At 35.5% G+C, this 15,028-nt stretch overlaps 1 protein-coding gene across 2 annotated transcripts in view; it reads left to right on the forward strand.

The window, feature by feature from the left end:
- Cfap44 (cilia and flagella associated protein 44) overlaps positions 1-15,028 on the forward strand; it is a 115,603-nt gene that overhangs the window by 402 nt on the left and 100,173 nt on the right. For both annotated transcript variants that reach the window (XM_058572873.1, XM_046425256.2), the window contains exons 2-4: positions 7,677-7,772; positions 10,848-10,985; positions 11,523-11,676. In XM_058572873.1, coding sequence (XP_058428856.1) covers positions 7,682-7,772; positions 10,848-10,985; positions 11,523-11,676 — 383 coding nt within the window. In that variant the 5' untranslated portion in view covers positions 7,677-7,681. The remainder of the gene's footprint in view (positions 1-7,676; positions 7,773-10,847; positions 10,986-11,522; positions 11,677-15,028) is intronic.

Genomic DNA, 15,028 nt, shown 5'->3' on the forward strand with positions numbered 1-15,028 from the left:
TTCTTTTACGCTGAACAAGTGTTTTCCAGGTTTTGCTGAAACACGTTCCTTGGTCCTTCCTGCGGTAGATCAAACATTTGACACCCCGTGGGCACCGATCTTGCCGGGAAGGAGCTCGCAATCTGGCCTTGAGAAAGCCTAGCAGGCAACAGCAGTAAGGGTTAGACTAGGCTAAGCCAGAAGCATCGAATCTGGTGAAATCTAAGGACTCTGGGGTCCAAGCAAAGTCATCTCTCCCCATACACATCTGTGTGTGATACTTGGCAAATTGACCCCTCTGCCCTTCACTTTTCTCCTCTGTATAGAGAAAGATGGTAATGCTTACCTCATGGGCTTCTTGTTATAAATAGGATAATGCAGGCTAAGTGCTTAGCACCAGCCCAGCACATAGTGGGTGCACCACAGACACTTGCTGAATTAATACCAAAAAAAAAAAAAAAATAGTAGCAGTGTGTTTAGTCATGAGTTGTTCTGGGTGCTTACTGACTGAAACTTTTTTATGTTTAACCATATTTTATTATTTCTATTCTCCCTTCTTCCTTTTTTCGTTCTTATTAAAACACCTACTAAATTTGAGTGCATAAATATTTAAGCCATGGTGACATCTACTAAATACTGGAATTTATATATGTAGTCTATAGGACTATTTTGCCATATTTCCTTTATGCACTAGCATTTTTCACTTCATATTTTATTTTATTTATTCTTTTGCAGTACTGGAGGATCAAACTACATCCCCACTGTTTTATTTTTTCAAATTTTAATACAGGATTCCACTGAATTGCTGAGGCTATCCTCAAACTTACAAATCCTCCTGCCTCAGCCTCCCAATTAGTTGTGATTACAGATGTGCATCAGTGGCTCATTTTTTAAAACCTTTGAGAAGCTAGCAAGAGATGAGGGAGAGAGAAAGCAAGGGGAGAGGAACCACCTATAGATCCTATGTGGAAGGACATTTAAGTCATGCCAAGTAATCTGAATTCTTATTTTACGACAATGAAGAGCCATTAAAGATTTTAAACAAGAAGAGTGGCACATTAAAAGCTGTGTTTCAGAAATTCAAGAGGCAGTATAGAAAGTGGATTAGAGAACAGAGAGTCAAAGAGATGTAGTGGTGATAAATGGTAGGGGTCAGACACAATGCATATCAACTCTAGCAGTGACAGTGGGACTAGAAGGGAGTGGATGAATTCAAAGGACTTACCAACCAGACCCTTGGTAAATCAACTGCATAAGTTGGGCGAAAGGCAAGAGTAACTACTCTGAAATCAGAGTGATGTCACCTTGTGGAGCACTCAACAACACACTTCTCTGCACCATTGAGTATTGTTATTTCATTTTTTTTCTTTACTCTTTCTTGGGTTGACTCAAAACTGGGTGGTCTAATGAGGTGGTAATAAGAATGGTCTGCGGGCTGAAAACCAATAAACCTGAATCTAATGAAAAAAATTGATGGTCGTTCTGCAAATAGACTCTCAAACCTTGCTAGTAGAGTTGAATAAGATAGGACATAGTGTAGAACACACAAATAAAGTTTTATTTATTCTAGTTACAAACTGATTTTGATGAATCAGTATATGATAATCCTGTCTCCTGTCCCCATCCCCGACTAATATAATTTTAGATGCCTTGAAGTAATACAATGGACGTTCTTAGCAGATGAGGTGATTAGATAAGTAATAGTTCCTCTCTTCTGGAAAGTGTCCAGAATTTATAAAAGTAAGATACAAAATTGGGAGGGATATATTATGCATTGGGAATGTACTTGAGATTATATAGTGAGAAAAGTTAGAATCATGTCATTGAGGAATAATTGAAAGAATTGGGATGTTTAGCTGAGAAAGGGGATCTAGGGAGAAATGAGACCACCTAGAATTATTTGAATGGCTCTAGCATCTACAAAGATTTGTTTTTTATATTTACAGAAAAAAATAAAACAAGGTCCAAATGGCTCCAAGCTGTAGGGAGGCAGATTTCAGCTTAATTTAAAATTAAAAAAAATTATGGTACCAGGGATCGAATCCAGGGTCACTCTACCACTGAGCAACATCCCTAGCCCTTTTTATTTTTTATTTTGAGGCACAGGTTCTTGCTAAGTTGTCAAAACTGGCCTCAAACTTGAGATCCTCTTTCCTCAGCCTCCTGAGTAACTGGAATTACAGACATGCACCACTGTGCCTGGAAAACTTTAGCTTAATTTAAAATATACTAGGAACTAGAGCTGAGTGTCAATAGAATGTGCTCACCCTCTTACCTGAAATATTTAAATATTAAATATTTAAATTGAAGCCAACTGACTGCTGCTTAAAATGTTCCTTCATTTGTTCATTTATTCAGGAAGATATTAATGCATTCATTCCCTCAACCATTTTACGTATGAGTGCTTATGTGCCACTTAAAGTTTTACTCTGTTGACAACCTAAGATGTCAAAACAGTCTTATGAAGTAGGTACTGCATTTTATGAAATTCTGAGACAAAGAGAGGTTAAATGTTTGTTTAACAACCAGGATTTAAACTTAACCAGGATTTAAACTTCACCAGACTGATTGTAGCCAATATTCCCAACCTGCTGCTTAAAATGTTCCTTCATTTGTTCATTTATTCAGGAAGATATTAATACATTCATTCCCTCAACAATTTTACATACTGAGTGCTTATGTGCCACTTAAAGTTTTACTCTGTTGACAACCTGAGATTTCAAAACAGTCTTATGAAGTAGATACTGCATTTATATAAAAGGAGCCTAAAGTGTTGGCTCCTTTATAATGGTGCTGGGCTAGATTTTTTAATGGTGTTGTGAATGTGTGGCCTGTGTTGGATGGGAGGCTGGCCTAGATACAACTTCTTTTGACTCTGAAGATTATATGACACATAGATTGAGTTTAATTGATTGATTGATTCATTCATTCAAGACAGTGTCTCACTATTTGCCCAGGCTGGTCTCTCACTCCTGCCTTAGCCTCCCAAGTAGCTGGGACTTCAGGTGCCCAACTTATGTTCATATTTAATTAAAGCCCACCTGAATTAAATAGACTATATAGTAGTAACAGTAAAAATACCTTTCATTTCTGGGCACCTAGTAGGTGTTTTATATAAACCCATAGTTCTTAAGATTGGTTCTTATCACTGGCTGCATGAAAGAATTGCCATGGGAAGTAAGATCCTGTTAATGGTATTTTGCTTTTAATGTTTTTCACGTGATTCTGAACTGTAGTCAGAGTTGGGAATTATAGATATAAAATCTCATTTAATTTTTTTAAAAAAATATATACCTTTATTTTGTTTGTTTATTTATTTGTTCATTTATTTTTATGTGGTGCTGGGGATCTAACCCAGTACCTCATGCCTGTTAGGCAAGTCCTCTACCACCCATTACAACAACTCTACTAGACAATAGTATTAACCCAACTTTACATAAAAAAGGACTAAGATATTAAGGAACTTATTCCTTGGCCAACCTAGAATGTGAACCCACATCTCTTTAGTGCCAAAGCATCAAATTTTGATCTAAAAACAAATAAACATTTTATTTCATCTCACCAATTATGCTGTTAATCTCCAGGAATCCAGTAGCCTTTGATACATGACTTGCTCAACTGCTTTATTTTTTTTTAATTGTAGTTGCACACAGTACCTTTATTATTTATTTATTTATTTATTTTAATGTGGTGCTGAGGATCCAACCCAGAGCCTTGCACGTGCTAGGCGAGCACTCCACTGCTGAGCTACAACCCCAGCCCTCAACTGCTTTTTACAGATTATTTTGTCACCCTGTAGAGCCCAGAAAAAAACTAAGAATAGATCACAATATTTATCATCCAGTATTGCTAATTAAGAACAGTGGGTCCAGTATTTTCTTTCACACTATATACAACCTGACATTGACTGGTTTGTGATATTAAAAAGTACTGCATGGCAGTGTTAGCCATTTGACAAACTTATTGTTTATGTTAGCATAGAATAAAGTATAGTGCTTTTGTCTTGACACCAAGTTATCTTTTGTTGTGGTTCAGCATCTTTGTTTACTGTAATTGTTCATTACCCACTTTACATTAGATCTTACAGCCTATTTTTATTAGAATCTATATCCAGGATAGAATCAGTTACAGTATGTTAAAAATAAATGTGTTTAGGGAAAAAAAGGCTAAAAGGTAGAAGATGATCTCAAGATGATGTTGATTGGTGGGAAGCAGGAAAGAAAACTATGAGATGCAAATCATTGAAATGTATTTGGTCAATCCCATTTCTGGCTTTAAAGGGGACCAAAACCCAGTGAACACAGGTGGCCTCTGAAGGCTTAGAATGACTGTTAGATGATAACCAGCCAAGATGAAAACAGGGGTCTAGGTCCTACAACCACATGGAATGAAATTTTCCTGGCAACCTAAGTGAACCCAGAAATAGATTCCTCCTCAGAGCCTCCAGAAATGAAGATAGCACTGTTAACACCTTGATTCTAATCTTGTGAGACTAGGCAGAGGGCAGCTGAGTGACATTGGACCTGGCTGGACTTTTGATCTACAAAAACTATAAGATAATCCATGAGTGTCACTTAAACTGCTGAACATAATTTTTATGACAGCAATAGAAAAATTAAAACAATGGAGAACTCTCAGATTAAAAGCTTTCATTTCTTTCTCAATTGATCAGCAGCAATAGAATATCAGTTCAGTTTTGTGGGCAAACCCAGCAGCCACCTTGCCTTTACTTATTGGGGCCTGCATCATGTAGTTTAGTTTCTTTCCAGTATTTTAAATGTTGATTTTTATCAAATAAATGATTACCTATTAATGTTTCATGACAGCTAGATTGTTATTATCCTCAAATAAGAAATGCTGTCAAGGATTCAGGGGGAAAGAAACTCTTAAACACTGGAGTGGGAATGTAAATTAGAATAGCCATTATGAAGAGCAGTATGGAGATTCCTCAAAAAAACTGAAACTAGAACTACCACATGATCTAGCTATTCCACTCCTGGGTACATATCCAGGGGCAATTAAATCAGCATACCAAAGAGATACCTGCACACCCGTGTTTACTGTGTCGCTGTTCACAGTATTCAGAAAGCTAGGATATAGAATCTGCATAGGTGCTTACCAACAGATGAATAGATAAAGAAACTATAGTATTATTTTCTTATATTATTATTCAGTCATAAAGAAGAATGAAATCCTGTCATTTGCAACAAAATGAATGGTACTGTTAAACGAAATAAGCCAGACACAGAAAGACAAGTACTGCTTATTTTCTCTCATATGTAGAAGCTAAAAATAAATAAATAAATAAATAGAAAAATGTCGAATATGGAATAGTGGTTAAAGAGTTTTGGAAAGGTGGGATGTGGAAAGGGAAAGTTGGATTTGATCAGTGCTATATGTACATGTTGAAACATCACACTTAATTCCATTAATATGTACAACTTATAAGTAAAAAATAAAATGATTTAAAAAATCATTATAACCACCACTTTCATATTGACTATCAAACCATACAGTTCTCCTCAAATTCAGATGGATCTGAATCAGTGACTTAGAAGAGAAGTTTATTCTCAGAGTATATTGAAAGAAAATTGTTGATTTCTTCTTCTTGAATTATAAATTAAGGCTAGGGGATATAGATTGCTCATTGTTGTGTCTTCTGCTGTGCCAAGCATAATACAGTTTATAAACATATTTAATAGTTTTAATAATTGAATTCACTTGAATTATGAAGAATCTTGAAAGCAAGGGAGAAAATAGCATTTAGATATTTTTATAGCCTATCTGAACAGTTTTATCTACTGTATGTGGTAATTTGCAACCAAGCTCTGCAAAAACTGGCATTGCCTTGCACAGTTCTTTTTTTAGTCAGTTACTTGCTATAAGCATAAAAAACTATGTGTCTAAAAATACATTGAATGATAGAATATGGATTTTCAAGGATCTTGCTACTTAAAAATTTTCTATCATTCAATTCCTACCTCAACTCCTAAACCCCAAGGGGCATATATCCTACAATGAGATGGAAGGAAGGAAATAAGGAAGGAAGGTAGTAGGTAGGTAGGAATGGAGGGAGAGAAGAAAGGAAGAAAGGATTAAGAAAAAGTAAAACCACACAAATGTTTTTTAAAAGTAAAGCATTATCTTAGACATGAGTATCATGTTAAGGCCTATCATTTTTGCTAAAAGTTATAGCAAAAACATTTGGTCAAGGCACTATTGTCCCCCAAATAAAGAGAGGACATCATTATAATGCAAGAAAACAAGGAAAGAGCCCTAACGGCCAGTTGATGAGAAATAGTCATACACTACTCATTTATCAGTGATCATATAATTCACATCATATCTGCTTATGGCACACTAGTCTATCTTCAGACACCAGGAAAGTATAATAATGTACTAGTTCAATTAATCCTCATATCAGCCTTGTGAGTAGTTTCTCTTCATTCTCATTACAGTTGAGGAATTGATGTAAATTGATTTAATTTATTGCTTGTTACGTGGCAATTCTGAGATTCAAACCTGAATATAACCATAAATCTGGTCCCAATAGAACTCTAATTCTATTATGTGTTCCAGTTAGGCCATGAAATAATGTGGAGGAAACATGGGATGTTTAATGTAGAGAAGTGAAGACTTGGAGGTACCAGAGTTCTTTTCAAAGAGCTGCAATATAGACAGAAGACAGAGAAAGCTGTTATGTCACTCCCTCTTTAAAACCATTCAGTGGCTTTTAATTGCCATAGAAACAAGACCTAAACTTCTTAGGGAAGTTTAGAGACTATTTCTAAATCTGCCACCTGCCGTCTCTTCACATTCCTTTGTCTCCCACTCTAGGCCACAGGCTGCCTTCTGCCTTTCTCTGATGTTCCCTGTGTCTAATGTACTTTTCCCCGTTCTATGGCTGGCCAGCTCTTCATCATTACTTGGGTTTCAAACACCTCTTCTTTAAACTCCAAGCATGGTTTAAGCTTCTTGCTGTTTATGTTTACAGCATCCCATTGCTTCATTTTTGTAGCACTCATTATATTTCAGTTACTTGTTTAATATCTATATTTTTAAACAAGTTCTATAAAGTTAGGTACCATATTTCTCTTGCACAGTATAGTAATGTGGTGCCTAATGTAAGACTTGGTACATACTAGGTGTGCTTAACAAATATATTTAAATGGAGTTTGATTAGTAACACCAGGGGAATTTGATAATGGATAAAGAAAGAGGGAGAGACAATTAAAGGAAGGATGGCGGAGGGATAATTTTAGTGGTGAAGCACTACTTAAAAGATGGACTTGGGTGTCAAGATTCACTGTGGACCTTTGGAAATTCACAGTGCCAGGTTAGCATGGAGAAAGGGAATCTGTGATTATAATTTGCTGTTTTGCTGAGTTGTCTGACGGTGACCACACCCCGCTGGTGTGTCATATTGGATACCCTGCGAACATGACATGTTTTTTAAAAACATTTTTTTAGTTGTAGATGAACCCAATACCTTTATTTTATGTTTTTTATTTTTATGTGGTGCTGAGGATTGAATCCAGTCCTTCACATATGCTAGGCAAGTGCTCTACCAATGAAACACAACCCCATCCCAAACATGGAATTTTCAACACATGGGAAAATTCATCAGGGGAAAAAAAATCTATTAATTTCTATTTTATAGCATTGTCCTTTTATCTATCTCAATTTTGCATTTACAGGTGACATGAAGGAACCAAATGATCAGGATACTGATGGGGGGAAATCAGATAGATCAAAAAGTAGTGATAAACGTTCTAGTAAATCAGAATCAAAATGTAAGTAAAGATAATATACATGCTTTTATTATTAAATTTAGGTAAAATAACTTTAATATTAGTAAATAAATAAATGTTAAATTAAAAATTAAAAAAATTTTAAATAGTACATATCTATATTTATAGAATAGAAATTGTTTACTTGGTTAATTTCCTTTCAAACTTTAAGTTCTTTAAGGGCAGAATACGTGTTTTAATCCTTTATCTTCTGCTTCTGGCACAAAGAAGTTACTGTCATCTCATTACAAACAACCTGTCCTATACATCTGGTCTGGAATTCACCTGTGAGGTCCAATTAAATCTTTAATGACTTCTCTAATATAGTGTAATGGAAAGGGCTAGACTTTGCTTTTGAGCCCTGGGTCTACCACTTAAAGATGTTTGATCTTGGAGGAATTACTGTAGCTTTCTGAACCTCAGTTTTCTTGCCCAGTTAACTAATAATTGTTATCTTTCATTTCTACTTTTATCCCTAGTTTTCTGACCAAAATTGTCTACTTTTTGGCAGAGATTTCGTAGATGTTACTTTCAGCTTTCCATGGATGGATTTAATGATAATGATCCTGTGTCTATCACTGCCTCAGGACCTTGCTTTCTTATGTCTGACCCTCTTAAGGGAAGGCTTTATCAAGTGGCGCCTAGCCCTATGCTTAGCACATTAATTAGCACATCCATCATGAGTATTAGAGCCCCAAATGATAATGTGAAATAATTTTCCTCAACATCCTCTAATGCAGTGTGAAGAGATTTGCCATGCGGACAGTAAGCGTAAGAAGACTGGAGCGGCTATATTAAAGGATCAATTTATTAGGAAGACATAACAGCCATAAATATATGTATGCACCTAATAACAACATAACAATACATGGAGCAAAAATAGAATTGAGGAGAAAATAAATTCCACAATCATAGTAGAGAGTGATCAAGTACCTGCTATCTCATAATGGCCAAAGGGGAAGTTTCTACTATAAACATTTCTTTTTTCTTTCTTTCTTTCTCTCTCTCTCTTTCTTTCTTTTCTTTCTTTTTTTTGTAAAATGAAATAATATACTTTTTAAAATTACAATAAATTATGGATAGTTCACATGGATTTTCTATGGGCACAATCATATCACTTATAGTCTTCCTCATTGTATCCCCAATATTATAGAGAAGATAGAAGAAAACCAAGAAATCGTAGAGGTAAACTATTTATAGAATGTAGTATGTCTCTGTGGTAGCCCCTGAAAAAAAGTCATACGGCTTCCTGTTTTCATTGGCTAAGAGAAGAAAAATATTGAAGAAAATTACACATAAAATCCTGAGCCATATAAAACAAAAATTCCAGCCAGTCCTTTTTATATCTGTGGTTGTGGAATGCTTTCTCCTTCATCACCTCCCTCTCCTTCCTCCTGTGCCTGTTCTTCTTCAGTATGCATTAATTTTACCAGCTTTCTTTCTTTCTTTTTTTTTTGCTATCCCCAATATCCATTTTTGACTTGAAGTGTAAAGTGCTTCTAGTTCTAACAACAACAACAACAACAAATGGAGTTTGTGTTTTTTCCTTCTTGATGTTGATTTAGATTATTTCCAAGACTAGAAAGGCAAATACTTACTGATTTATACTTAAAATCTGAAAGTCATTCACCAGTCTATTTGGGAATTATCAAAAATTATAAGATATTTCTAGGAATTACCAAATTGCTTAGATCTGCTGCTTTGCTAATTTTTGCAAATTTAGTGTTGTTTCCAAACTTTACTTTTTCTTCAGTGACAGCATCCTTTCCTTAGCCTTGAACTGTCTATTATGATTATTATTGTTATTATTATCTGCTCTCCATCTATATTTACTCCTTCTTCCTATACCAGTAATTACCTCATTACCTAAATGGCAGCTTTAAGTCACCTACTGGCAGTTGGAACTCCTTTAGTTGGGGTGACCGGTGATTGAGAGTATTGGTTTTGCCAGGCATGGTGGTGCATGTTTGTAATCACAGCTACTTGGGTGGCTGAGGCAGGAGGATAACAACTTTGTGGTCAGCCTGGCTGAGACTATGTTTTAAAATAAAGTAACATAAGATAAAATAAAATAAAATGGGCTGGGGAGGTAGTTCAGATACTCCTGGGCTCAGTCCCCAATACCACCACCACCACAGGAAAAAAAAAAAAAGAGTGTTATACTTCTTTTAACACCCTAATCTTAAAATGAGGAAATAGTATTTGGTTGCTATAGTCCCCCCAAAAGAGGTCAGGTAATCTTTGGAGAGTAGTTTCCCAGGGCCCACTTTTGGGGAAGCCATGGGGTGCTTAGCCTATTCAGGTACCCAGGACTACTTTCTTTCCATCCAAATGTACATTCCTCCAGATGGTGTCCTATTATCTAGCTAATTAGCTTGACCCAGCTTTTCTGTCTCATTCATATTAGTTTCAGGCCTTGTCCTTAGTCTCTTAGCCTCATCTTAGATAGATCTACTAGAAAATTCTGGTGCACTTACCATTTCTTATTCTGAAAGTACCCCTAGTCCTACCTTTCACATTGTGAAAGTATCTTTTACATTGTATATTTTAACCATGCCCATGGTTGGACTTGATCTGAATGTTGGTTTATCTCTGGGACCATTTCTACTCCCATTCCAATTCTCTTTCCCTATTAGCTTGTCCTGAAGCCAATATTCTTAGTCTTGGTATATAATTTCAAAGATAAATAATCAAACTCAGATAGGTTATTCTTGAATAGCATTGTCTTTGTCTTAACAGATCCTTCATAAATGTTGGTAAAATCCAATTGAATTGAAATTATGGTAACAGCATATTAATCTCTTTTTTCTCTATCATTTACTTTTTTGGTAAATATACAGTGATAGAAAATATACTGGAAATAAAGTGAAAATGGAAATGAACTTACAGAAAAGAGCTTCATATTTTTTTAAAGTTAAAAGACTGATCAAATGAAACGATTCTTCTAGGAATTTTTGAATATGAAAACTTCTTATACTTAGAGCATGAGCAAATTGGAAGTTTTAGCTACTTTTGAAATAAGAAAGTATTTAATTCAAAATTTAGAAATTATCAAAACATTATTTTTAATACCTCCAGCAAAAGATGGTTTCGCAGAAACCACAGATGACACATTGACTGAAGGGGAAGAATCATATTTTGAGGAAGATTCAGATTTGGACGACTTGGAAGGAAGTTCAAGTTCATTTCCATATGATGATACAGAAAGTGGCCCAGGTAAATATTTTTAGTTTTCTATTGGTAATTGCTATTGTTTTAAGGATAAATTTCTGAGTCACATTGCACAGTTATAAATCCAGAGAAAGAAAAATTTGCAGGTAGGGATATGTGTGCAGATAATAAAAGGAAAAGTATTGTATATGGTCAGGTAAGGTAGTTTTAAGAGCTTGGAGTTGAATATTCCATTTCTGAGGCTCACATATAGAGCTCTCATACTTGGTCTTCTGGGAATTGAAGTGATCTAAGGAGTGTTCTACTCTAGATCAGAGTTCACCAACTTTCCCTTGGAATTGATGGGAAATCATTCTTTGAATCTGTTGAAACTATGACCAGAGCTCAACATCCACCCCTAATTCCCACAAGCATGTTCACTCTTCCTCCATTGCTCAGTAGTAGGTAGTATCTTGTGTTCAGGCCAGTGTGGGACTTACTGCCAGTATACTGCCAGTATATGTATGTTCCTCCTGTGTTTAGGAAATGTAATTTTAGGATTCACCAGACACCTTTCTTAGTTAAAATATTTTAATGTTTTAGCATCTCGGGAACCCCCTGGCCAACCTGCAGAAGAAGCAGAGGAAGAGCCTAAGAAGAAAATATCAGAGAGCTTCTTTTATGATTACAATGAACTTGCCTCAATGCCTTTTGTGACTCCAAATTCGAACATACCACTGGATTTTCTTGTACTTGTGTATCCACTCCAGCTACATATGCATAATTTGGGGATTTAGTTTTTTGAGTCAGGGGTTGACAAACTTATAGCCTGTGGAGCAAATTTAGCCTCTACCCTGATTTAGTAAGTAAAATTTTATTGCAGCATAGTCACACTCATACATTTACATCTTATCTATAACTGTCATAATAGTATAGGAGTTAAGTAGTTGTAACAGAGACCATCTGGCCCCTACAACCTAAAATGCATACTATCTTCCCCTTTATAGAAACAATTTACTAACTTCTTCTTCTTCTTTTTTTTTAAAGAGAAAGAGAGAAAGAGAATTTTTAATATTTAGTTTTTAGTTTCTGGTGGACACAACATCTTTATTTTATTTGTATGTGGTGCTGAGGATCGAACCCAGCGCCTTGCACATGCCAGGCGAGTGTGCTACCGCCTGAGCTACATCCCCAACCCCCAATTTACTAACTTCTGTCTTAGATAATTCTAAGAATCTTGGCCCTTAGAGCATTTGATCTTAATTTGAACTAAACTTTTATTTGATGCCAGATAACTATAAAGAGAAATGATGTTTTTCTTTGTACAGGTGAAAAAGGCTGGAGTTCATGAGATGTGATTTGAAGGAGAGCAGGGGGCCTCTTATTTTCACTTCCCTCTTCTATCAGCCTGGCCTGCCTTTGCTGAAACCTTTCAAGCTAAGTCTTTGATCTCTCTTCTTAAAACACTGATGTGGCCATCTTCAAGCTTTAATACTTTATTAGGTATCAGATGAGTCACTGGAGAAGATGATCCCGAGGAAATAGGGAACAAAATAGCAAGTTTTCATTGGTCTGAAGAATAAGAGTCTGTGAAAGTGGGGATAACTGACTGGAAGATTTAATGTTTGTCATTTATGATATTAGTTTGTGAGGCAGATGGTTAAAAGATAATTTCAACTGTGGTCCTCAGCTAGCAATTGAGTATGCTTCCAACTTCAGATAGGTAGTGGTTATTGCCACATGGCCTGACCACCTTCTTATTAAAGGTGTGCTTTCAGAAATGGGGTATATTCCCTGATTCAGTTGTGCCTTTGCATAAAAATAGAATACAATGTTAATGCAGCTTCTAACTCTGGTTCAGTTCCAGACATGACTAAATTCACTCATTCCAAATCATCTTGTAGCTGTAATTTTCTTTCTTTAGGGTTTTTCTTTTTTGTCTTTGGACAAGTTTATGACAACAGTCAGGCTGTTTGCTTTCTTCTAGCCTGATATTTTAAAATGGAATAGGACTGATATATCATAGTTCTCCAGAAGCTTTTCCTGAAGTACACAATGATCTGATGACTTCGTAGACTTACTGTGCTATTTCTGTGTGGAGAAGTTGGGCATTTGTATGCTGAAAAAGCCTCCCAGGTGGTTTTTCACATGTGCCTTCTCCCGGGCCCCAGTACTGGGAACTCACAACAAGGATAGAAGAGTCTTAATTAGAGAATGTGTTCATATTCTACATATTAGTAAGAAGGACCTCAACTTTTTTTTTGGAGCGGGATACTGGGGATTGAACTCAGGGGCACTTGACACTAAGCCACATCCCCAGCCCTATTTTGGATTTTATTTATAGACAGGGTCTCACTGAGTTGCTCAGCACCTCACTTTTGATGAGGTTGGCTTTGAATTCATGATCCTCCTGCTTCAGCCTCCTGAGCTGCTGGGATTACAAGCAAGAGGGAGTTTTGAAGGTGCAGCAATATTAAAATACATTTTAATATTTTTAAAACTCTGATAAGGGACTGCCAATTACCTCTGGGTTAAAAAGAAAAGATCAGACTCTAGTTATGCATTCATTAATTTGGCAAATATGAAATAGCTAATTGGCTCAAGACACTGTACTAGGCATTCTGGGAAATAGAGATGATGAGAAGCAGTTTCTGCTCTTAATATAATTTAGAGGAAGAGAATTTGGGGAGTTATAATCCCATGCATTCTGGATTTTTTAAAATTTATTTTTAACTGATACATAAAAACCAAAATCATACAGATTTATGGAGTATCATGCAATGTTTTGATACATGTATACATCATGAAATGCTTAAATCAGGTTAAGCATGTCTATCTTCTCAAACATGCATTATTTCTTTATGGTGAAAGTATTAAAAGTCTTTCCTTCTAGCTTTTAAAATACAGTGTATTATCATTACCTATAGTCACCCTGCTATGCAATAGCACACCAAAACTTCTCACTCCTATATAACTATAACTTAGTGCCCATTGGTCAATCTTTCCACATTTCTCTTTCTCTCCTTTCCCCAGTGTTTGGTAACCACCATTCTACTCTTTCTGTGAGAATTTTTAGATTCTATGTATGAGTGAGATCATGCAGTATTTGACTTTCTGTGCCTGGTTTATTTCACCTAACATCATGATCTTCTGTTTCATCCAAGTTGTTGCAAATGACAGAATCTCATTCTTTTTATGGCTCAATAATATTCCATTGTGCTTATGTTTCTCATTTTCTTCATTTGTCCCTCAGTTGGTAGCTTCTTGCTTCCATTACTTGGTCATTATGAATAGAAGTACTACGATTAAATGAGAATGTAGATGTCCCTTTGACATAGTAATTTAGTTTCTTTGGTTTCATAGTAGTGCCAATCTGGAATTGAAAAGTCCTTCGATCAGAGGAGCAACATGAAAGAAGGAGTCTTCCCACCATCCCCTGTGAAATTAAAGATTTAAATAAATGATAATATCTTTGATTGCTAATATTGACTCAAGTTAGTGAAGAGATGGTAATCCACTTCTAATCTCATGTATAGACATGTTTAGCCCTCTACAGTATTATATTGGCCCCTGGAAAGAGAAAAAGAAAGGAAAAAAAAAGAAGGAAGTAGGAAAGGTGAGAGCAGTAGTTCAGGGAAATGGAAAAAGAGAGTAGGCAAAACTTACTGCCCTATATCAAGTTCTATAAAGGTCAGGAAATCTTAATGTAGATCCAACTGTCTATTTGTACTATGGCTAATGAGGTCCCAGGTTTTGAGGTCTGAATAGCATCCTTCAGATCTCTGAATCACACATATTCATTCACATTTCTGTTTAAGATAAAATTTTAGGCATTTATGCCTTCAATAAATTTATAGAATTCTTTATTCTTGAATAGAGCAAATGTTCTGAAATGTTTTATCCTCTCTTTCTATGTATCTATTAGATGATAAGTAACAAAATTGGTTATAAATTGTTTATACATCACTATTCAAATTATATTAAACTATTCTTTATTACAATGTATATTTTCTTCTCTTGTTAAAGGTTTCACATAATTTCTCTGATTTTTTTTTCTAACAAAAAATCCTGTAATCCTCTAAAATCATAATTTGTTTTTAAGCAAGAGC

This window comes from Marmota monax, unplaced genomic scaffold (assembly GCF_021218885.2).
Source record: "Marmota monax isolate L192 unplaced genomic scaffold, Marmota_monax_Labrador192_F-V1.1 WCK01_AAM20220418_F8-fsc00119, whole genome shotgun sequence".
Lineage (NCBI taxonomy): Eukaryota > Metazoa > Chordata > Mammalia > Rodentia > Sciuridae > Marmota > Marmota monax.